The 7930-nt window shown below is 38.2% G+C and overlaps 1 protein-coding gene across 1 annotated transcript; it reads left to right on the top strand.

Moving 5' to 3' along the window:
- The first annotated feature begins 805 nt into the window (after positions 1–805).
- Positions 806–3748, top strand: LOC136877354 (MYG1 protein). Its single transcript, XM_067151327.2, has 2 exons — positions 806–1046; positions 2321–3748. The coding sequence occupies exons 1-2, from the start codon at positions 982–984 to the stop codon at positions 3378–3380; spliced, it is 1125 nt and encodes a 374-aa protein (XP_067007428.1). The 5' UTR covers positions 806–981; the 3' UTR covers positions 3381–3748.
- Positions 3749–7930: the final 4182 nt, after the last annotated feature.

The following is a 7930-nucleotide window of genomic DNA, read 5'->3' as shown; positions in this document are numbered from 1 at the left end:
TTGACGATACCTTTTACAGTATTTTAGAAGACAAGTATACCGAAAACATACATTTTGATGAGTCAGGTTTTATTTATGCCTGTGGTTACATTTCGTTCAAGCAATGCTCAAAAATAAAATGTGAAGAATGTTTGGCTTTGCTAAGAAATAAAGAGCAAATAAATGACAGCTACTTCAATCAAATAAATAGGGGTGGACTTTCAGCTTCTGCAGATTTTATTATATCAGTGTGTAAACATGTTGTTGGAATTACGCAGGCACTAATTTCTGATAAGTTTGAGGAACAATTTTTAAAACGTAAATGTAACGATCAACGCCAAGTAATTCAGCATCTTGGTCTACTTGGCATTTTATCAGATATTGAATTGTCAGAAATTGCCGAGAAAACTTGTGCCTGTGGATGTAATGTTATGACAATAGTTACAAGTATTGTCTTAACAATGAGTAACATTTTGTTAAATAATTACAGGAAGTTGAGGACTGAACGGGTAACTTCTCATACTAATCACAGAAAACTCGCTATTCTTTGTTAGAGTAGGCCTACCTGTGGTATTATGTTTCTGTAAATATGTCCAATAAAAACTGAGAGGAAATTGGTTTTGTTACTTCATGTACTCACTCTTCACTATCCTTTCACTTTAATGCTGATAATAACAAATACTTTATTTCCTTATTTCAATTCCTTTCGTAGCGAAGCAAACGCGGGCCAAGAACTGGCAGTGGCCATCCAAGGCTAGAGAAGTGCGGGGTTGCAAGGTCGAACGCCGCGGCCTTATGTAAAGTTGGCCATGCATATTGGCTATGAATGACCTTTCACGCCTTAAATTACTTAAATGAAATGTGTCAATTTATTCAATTCTTCAACATAAATTATGGCGATAAATGTGAAAACTGTTCCTTATATATAAATGTAAAATCATTGCCGTGTGGGAGCGCCCAATAGCACAAGAGAAGAGGAAGGAGAAGAAGAAGAATGTTTTAATGATTACAACTCTACCTTGTAGAAGATTTGTTCTCATAAACCAGTTCAGAATTAGACATAATTTGTAAGTTTTATGTTACTGTTTTCCAGCCTAATGTATACATGTTGACGAATGATTATTATATTATTTATATGAGGTTATTGGATTGCTATTGCCATTGATGGCCACCTGAAGTGGAATTATCGCACCACTCATTTGAAAACCCGTCTACAAATCCATGTACATATTTTACAGAATTAGAAAACTGGTTTCTGTCAAAATACTAACACGTGTTTACTACGTACTTCTAAATTCCATATTACAGTATGGTATCGTAGGATGGGGTGGTGCATTAGATAAATATATAATTCCTGTTGAGCAGAAACTTATTTTGAAAATCGTACACTGCAAACCAAAACGCGTTCCTACGATAGTGTTATACAACTTATCAAAGGTTTTAGCTATATGGCATGTATAGGCTATGCATCAATAATATTACTGTACATTTCTTTTAATACCATTCCAAATTTCCGAACCAACTAGTGAAGTACCATAAACAAGACAGCAAGTTAGATCTGGTTTGCCACTCCTGTACAGAAATATTTTGGACCTCGTATGTATAATACCTTATTCCCACGCCCCAGGTTATAGATGCTAGAAACAAACCCGGAATACCGAGTTCGATAGCTGCAGTCGCTTAAGTGCGGCCAATATTCGGGAGATAGTGGGATTCGAACCCCACTGTCGGCTGCTCTAAAGATGGTTTTCCATGGTTTCCCATTTTCACACCAGGCAGATGCTGGGGCTGTACCTTCATTCATACCACGGCCGCTTCTTTCCCACTCTTAGCCCTTTTCTGTCCCATGGTCGCCATAAAACCTATCTGTGTCAGTGCAACGTATATCAATTTGTGGGTTTCAAATCCGGAGTAAAACAAATATTGAATACTTGGCTCCTACAGACAGATCAGATGTAACAAGAACAGTAGATTTTCATCTAAAATTATTTTTTTTATCATTCAGAATTAGTCCTTAGAATCCATTTAAACAGAAAGGAAAAGCTGACAAAGGATTAGACTCATTAATTTAAAAATAAATATGCATCCATAAAATACTGTTGTAAATAATCTATGTTAAATATTTCTAATGCCAATTATTTTCTTAATATATATATATATATGCAACTGTGTACTATAAAATGAATAAGTTTTACATTGCCATTATATTGTTAATTCATTCAAGCCTTCACACAAGCATTGCTTATGTGGGATTTTCTGTTGTTTATTGTTAGGTTTAAAAAATGTACCCATAGCTATGAATAAAATGAAGTTTACTACTACTACTTCTGGTATGTTGCAGTTTGACAGGATTCTCTCTTGGCAACATGGTGAGGGAAGCAGCTACTAACCATACGAGCCCCAATATCAAGATTGGAACACATAATGGGACTTTCCATTGTGATGAAGTGTTGGCATGTTACATGCTGAAACGTTTACCACAGTATAAGGATGCAGAGATTGTAAGAACTCGTGATCAGTCAGTGCTGGATACTTGCGACATCGTGGTTGATGTGGGTGGGATGTATGACCCTTCCAAACACCGTTATGATCATCATCAGAAAGAATTCAATGAAACTATGAATTCACTTTGCGCTTCAAAACCCTGGAAAACAAAGCTGAGCAGTGCAGGTCTCATTTATCATCATTTTGGACATAGTATAATAAAAACTATAGTAGATTCAGATGATCAAATATTGTTAGAAAATATTTTTAATCAAGTTTATGAATATTTTATTCAAGAAATAGATGGTATTGATAATGGTGTTCCAATGTTTGAGGGAGAACCAGCATATCGGATCACTACAAATCTCAGTGCTCGTGTAAGTCATTTGAATCCGCATTGGAATAGTGTTGACAAGGATGAAACTTCTGGATTTTATGCAGCTCTAGAAGTAGTTGGTAAGGAATTTGAGGATCGTGTTTTGTACAAAGCAAATGTATGGTGGCCTGCTAGGCATCTTGTGCAAGATGCCATCAACAATCGCTATTTGGTTCACAGTTCAGGAGAAATTATGGAGTTTCCTATGGGAACGTTCTGTCCATGGAAGGAGCATTATTTTGAACTTGAGAAGGAGATGAAATTAGAACCTACTGTGAAGTTTGTTTTGTTTGAAGACAGGGGTACGTGGCGTGTTCAAGCTGTACCTGTCGGTGTTGGAAGCTTTGTCTGCCGTGTTTTCCTTGCTGATGAATGGCAAGGACAGCGTGATGATAAATTATCTGTTATATCTGGCATTGATGGCTGTGTTTTTGTGCATTCCACAGGGTTCATTGGTGGAAACAAAACTCGTGAAGGTGCTTTACAAATGGCTATCAAATCATTAGAGAAAAGGGATAAAGTAGCATCCAAAAAATCTTAATGTATCTGTGAGGCCTATATGCAGATTCCAAACTCTGGTTCATAATAATTGATTTTATTTTAAAATGTTTGTTGACTTGTATGTGAAGTGTAGACCTACAATTTGATTTCATAATGCAACAGATATTACGATAGCTGACTTACCTTTACATGAAAATATGCTCCATAATAAAACCAATCCTGTTACAACATTCCAAGATAAATAATAGGTACGTTCTTTAACTAGCTTTTGTACATTTTTCTTATTTATATCCATATCATCAGTAATGAACAAGTTGGTGCAATAGATATAGTCTAAAGTTTTGTAATATGGTTGTACAAGTCTACAATAATTTTCAAAGTTAATAAAACACTGGTATTTAAAATTCACATATACTGTATATTATGAGTCGTTAGCATTTTCTATGTGAGGAATTGTACTTATGTTGTTGATGAGAGGTAAATATCTAAATATCAAAAGAAATGCCAGGGAAACTCTTACTTCATTTAGAATATGTTGTCAATGGAAAACTTAAGATGCTCATTGTACTTGAAGTGCAGAAAATAAGTATCTACTTCATATGGATGTTTTCATAGTGACCGAGTGAGTTGGCCGTGTGGTTAGGTCGCGTGGCTGTGAGTTTACATTAGGGGACATGGTGAATTCGAATCCCATTGTCAGCAGCTCTGAAGATGGTTTTCTGTTGTTATCCCTTTCCCACACCAGAAAAATGCTGGGGCTGTACCTTAATTAAGGCCACAGCCGATACTTTCCCTGTCCTAGCCCTTTTCCCATCCTTCCACGCTAAAAACCTTTAATGTGTTAGTGCAAGGTTAAACCACTAGCAAAAAAGAAGACTTTTTTTTGTAGTGCTAGTGGGATATTTTTGAGTCTAGTATTGCCTTTACTGGTAATATGTTGGGATGTATGCACTGTAATAATTGATTACGGTAATGATTTATTTATTTATTCGGGCAAGGTTAAGGTTAGGTGGCCTTTTACATCTAACCAGGTAATTAAAACCATGGTGGCGATAGTGAATGATTTTTATATTCTTAACCTTAACATAGGACAGGAATGAAGATAGTTCTCCTTCAATCAGTCTGCAGGGTATGGTAGATAGGAAAGAGAGAGGAGAAAGAAGTGAGAATTTGTGAAAGACAGGTAGGTTATTATAAGGGAAAGAAAAATGAGGGGTAACAATGCTCGTCAGGAAGTGAGTTCAGGTGAAGGATTGGTATGAGCCACTGCAGGTAGAACAGTAGAGGGAAGATGGGTAACAGGAAAGTGTTAAAAGGGGAGGGGCGAGGCAAGAGGAAAGGAAGACAAAGTAGAGGATAGGAAGAGGGAGGTGGAACGGGATCATGAGGGGAAGAGAAGGTAAGAGGAATTAGGTTCTGTAGCTCTCAAGGATGTTAAGAGGGACCAGGAGAGGTGAGAATCTACTGAGGTAGGTGGGTTTGAGGCTCAGGTTAAAGGCTACTCTGTTAGGCTTGTAAGGAAATATGTTGAGGAAGGGAATATTTTGGTCATTTTGGTGAAATTTTTTATGACAAACTGAAAGGATTAAGTTTCTTTTTTCTTATCACAAAGTTATTCTTCTGAATTCAAACAATTTATCACTGTAATAATGCTTTGTTTGCCAATTGTAATTTTACATGGTATATGTATCACAGCTATATTCAGAAACCTGCATATGGAATTTTTGATTGCAGAATTTGTTCAGGTAGTAAGGATTTTTAAGTCCAAAATTTTAGAATGTAAAAATTACACAAACTTAAGTACGATATATCTCCTTATATAAATTATGTACAGAAAAATCAATACGTAGTGCTTTTAAAAGAAGTACCGTATTTACGCAAATAATGCCTGCCGTCGAATAATCCTCGCACCCTCATTTTAGGTTCATTTATAAAAAATGAAATGAACTCAAATGCCTTCCATCGAAAAAGTAACGTAGGCATAAACAACCATTTCGTATCACTCTGCGAGGTCCACATGGTCTTTACGCAAATATGAACATGTAAATTTACGGTTATAGCTGCTTTGCCCGAGATTATAAAAATACATTATCACTGCTATGAAATATATTTTCCATGAAAATTAGCAAGCAGGCTATACTTGACAGGTATTTCATTAATATGAACTTGCAATAGGCTCGATTCCCTGTAGATGGGAAGATTCCTTGTCTCTTGCGTCACTAGAATCCTCTCCTAAATTACAAGTTCGTCACACTCCACATCTAAAACACTTCCCACATGCGGTCTCTTTTTACTGGACAGTAACACGACCGGTGGTGGATAATTATTTTCGTGCAATGTAAACACTTGAAGTAGACACACTGGCAAAATCGGATGTTGCACGATACAGTAAAACCTTGTTAATTCGAAATCGGACTTCCAATTACGTGATTTCGAATTAACCGCCATCTTGTAATTCAGAAATGTCAACCCTTGACAGTTTTCACGGATTCTGCTTCTCCACATGCTGCCTGCTACGTGATATTGTGGTGTTCCTTAAACCGCTGGATACAAAAGAATTACGATTTCACTCTATTTACAACTATGAAATACACTATAGACACACTGAAGTGAGTGAAAGTGCAGAAAGCGACCCCTGCACGTTCCAGAAGACGCGTTCTATCGTGACGCAGAGAAATTTTGAAATTAAAAAACTCTTAAAATACTATTTAAAAAATGTAAAGTCAGTTTAGAATTAAAAGTCTGAATTGTTTTCCGTTTAAATATGACATATGGGGACAGTTTTCTTCCATCTGTGGTTGCTCAAAGCATAACTGCACACTCAGCATTGAAAACTAGGTGAGCCAGGAGCGTGTTGGCAACCTTGATGCAAATAAAACCCGCACCCCAATTTCGTGCCTCAAAATGTTTTAAAAAATTATGCGGAGATTATTCGCGTAAATACGGTATTATCTACCTAATTACGAATTTACATGAACATTTTAATTAAATTTCATGAAAAAATAAAATTAAAAATTTCAAATTTTTTTTTTTTGGAAAAACTACACAGTTAAAAAAATTAGGGGAACATGATTTGTAACGTCTGATATGTGAACGTTAATTTGGTATATGGGGTTCCAATGGTTGTACAGCGTAACTTGAAACACTAGCTTCTCAGGGTACGTCAAATCGAAGTTATACTCCATCTGTAGGCGTAGGCATGCATTAAACTGTCAGGTGACCCCTCAAAACAAAGTGAATAGCAGTGCGTCCCTGTGTCGTTGTGAGGTACACAGACTACTGCGGTCATTTGAGCGCATTGTATGTTATCCAACACATACCATGAGACATCTTAACGGGGTTCAAGTCGCAAGGCCGTCACTTTGATCCAGGAAGGATGGACTTTTCGTCGTGTTGTGAGGATCACAATATCTCTCCATCAGTTATTCACCGCTTGTGGAATCGCTACAATAATAGAGGCCAGTTCACAAGGAGAGTTGGACAAGGTCGTGGACGCATGACAACCCCACAGGACCATCTGTACATTGCGGCGTCGTTCAGCAACTGCCAGAGAACTGCACCAACACCTCAGGAGGGTCACTGGAGTCACGGTGTCTGACCAGGCAGTAAGGAATAGGTTAAGAGAAGTGTCCTTACGACCCAGACGTCCTCTTCAAGTGCCCCGTTTAATGCAGCCGCATCGTGTAGCTCGCCTTCTGTTTGCCTGTACCATCGTCAACTGGCAACTTCGCCATTGGAGACCTGTGTTTTCACAGACGAGTTCAGGTTTCCCCTGACACAGCGTGATGGACATCAACATGTATGGAGACATCGTGGTGAGCAGTACATGCCAGATGTTGTCCAGGAAGACGATCAGTTCGGGCAAGGTTCTGTGATAGTGTGGGGTGGCATCAGTATTGATGGCCGTACAGATCTTGTCATCGTTGTCCCTGGTTATCGTACCGCTGCAGGGTACATCGAGCAGATACTGCTACAGCATGTGTTGGTTGCTGCATATGGTGTTGGCCCTTAATTCGATCTCGTGCACGACAATGCCAGGGCTCATGTAGTGTGCATCACCAGAGCTGTCTTGCGAGAACTGGACATTCAAGAGATGGAATGGCCAGCAGTGAGTCCCGACCTTAATGCCATTGAGCATCTGTGGGATAGGCTTGACAGAAGTGTTTGTGGGCGTCCTGTTCCACCACAGACTCTTCAAGACCTTGAACAATCTCTCGTTGAAGAATGGGAGCTGATACCGCAACGTGACCTCCGTCAACTTATACGGAGCATGCCACGTAGGTGCCAAGCTGTGTTAAATGCTCGTGGAGTACATACACCAAACTGAAGCTCTCCAACTGTGATAAAAATCCACCCTGGAGGACTGTTACCACTTTGTTTTCGCCCTTATTTGGACATTTCAGTTTGTGTTCTGAAAATGAATGGGAATTCACGGATGTTCTTTGCATTCTTCAACCACAAAGAATAAAGTTTTACTTGGTAATATACCTGGGTGTGAAGTATTGTTTTGTGGAACATGACATACGTTCAGAAACATGTTCCCCTAATTTTTTGAACTGTGTATTAATTGTATATGAAAGAAATGTTCGT

This window comes from Anabrus simplex, chromosome 1, assembly GCF_040414725.1.
Source record: "Anabrus simplex isolate iqAnaSimp1 chromosome 1, ASM4041472v1, whole genome shotgun sequence".
Lineage (NCBI taxonomy): Eukaryota > Metazoa > Arthropoda > Insecta > Orthoptera > Tettigoniidae > Anabrus > Anabrus simplex.
This window is presented reverse-complemented; position numbering and strand designations above follow the sequence as displayed.

What these genes read in the sequence shown, in the direction of transcription:
- LOC136877354 (XM_067151327.2), top strand. Translation starts at nt 982, where the DNA reads ATGATTACAACTCTACCTTGTAGAAGATTTGTTCTCATAAACCAGTTC. An exon ending in TTCAGAATTAGACATAATTT is followed by an intron (nt 1,047 to 2,320) that starts GTAAGTTTTATG and finishes GGTATGTTGCAG; the next exon opens with TTTGACAGGATTCTCTCTTG.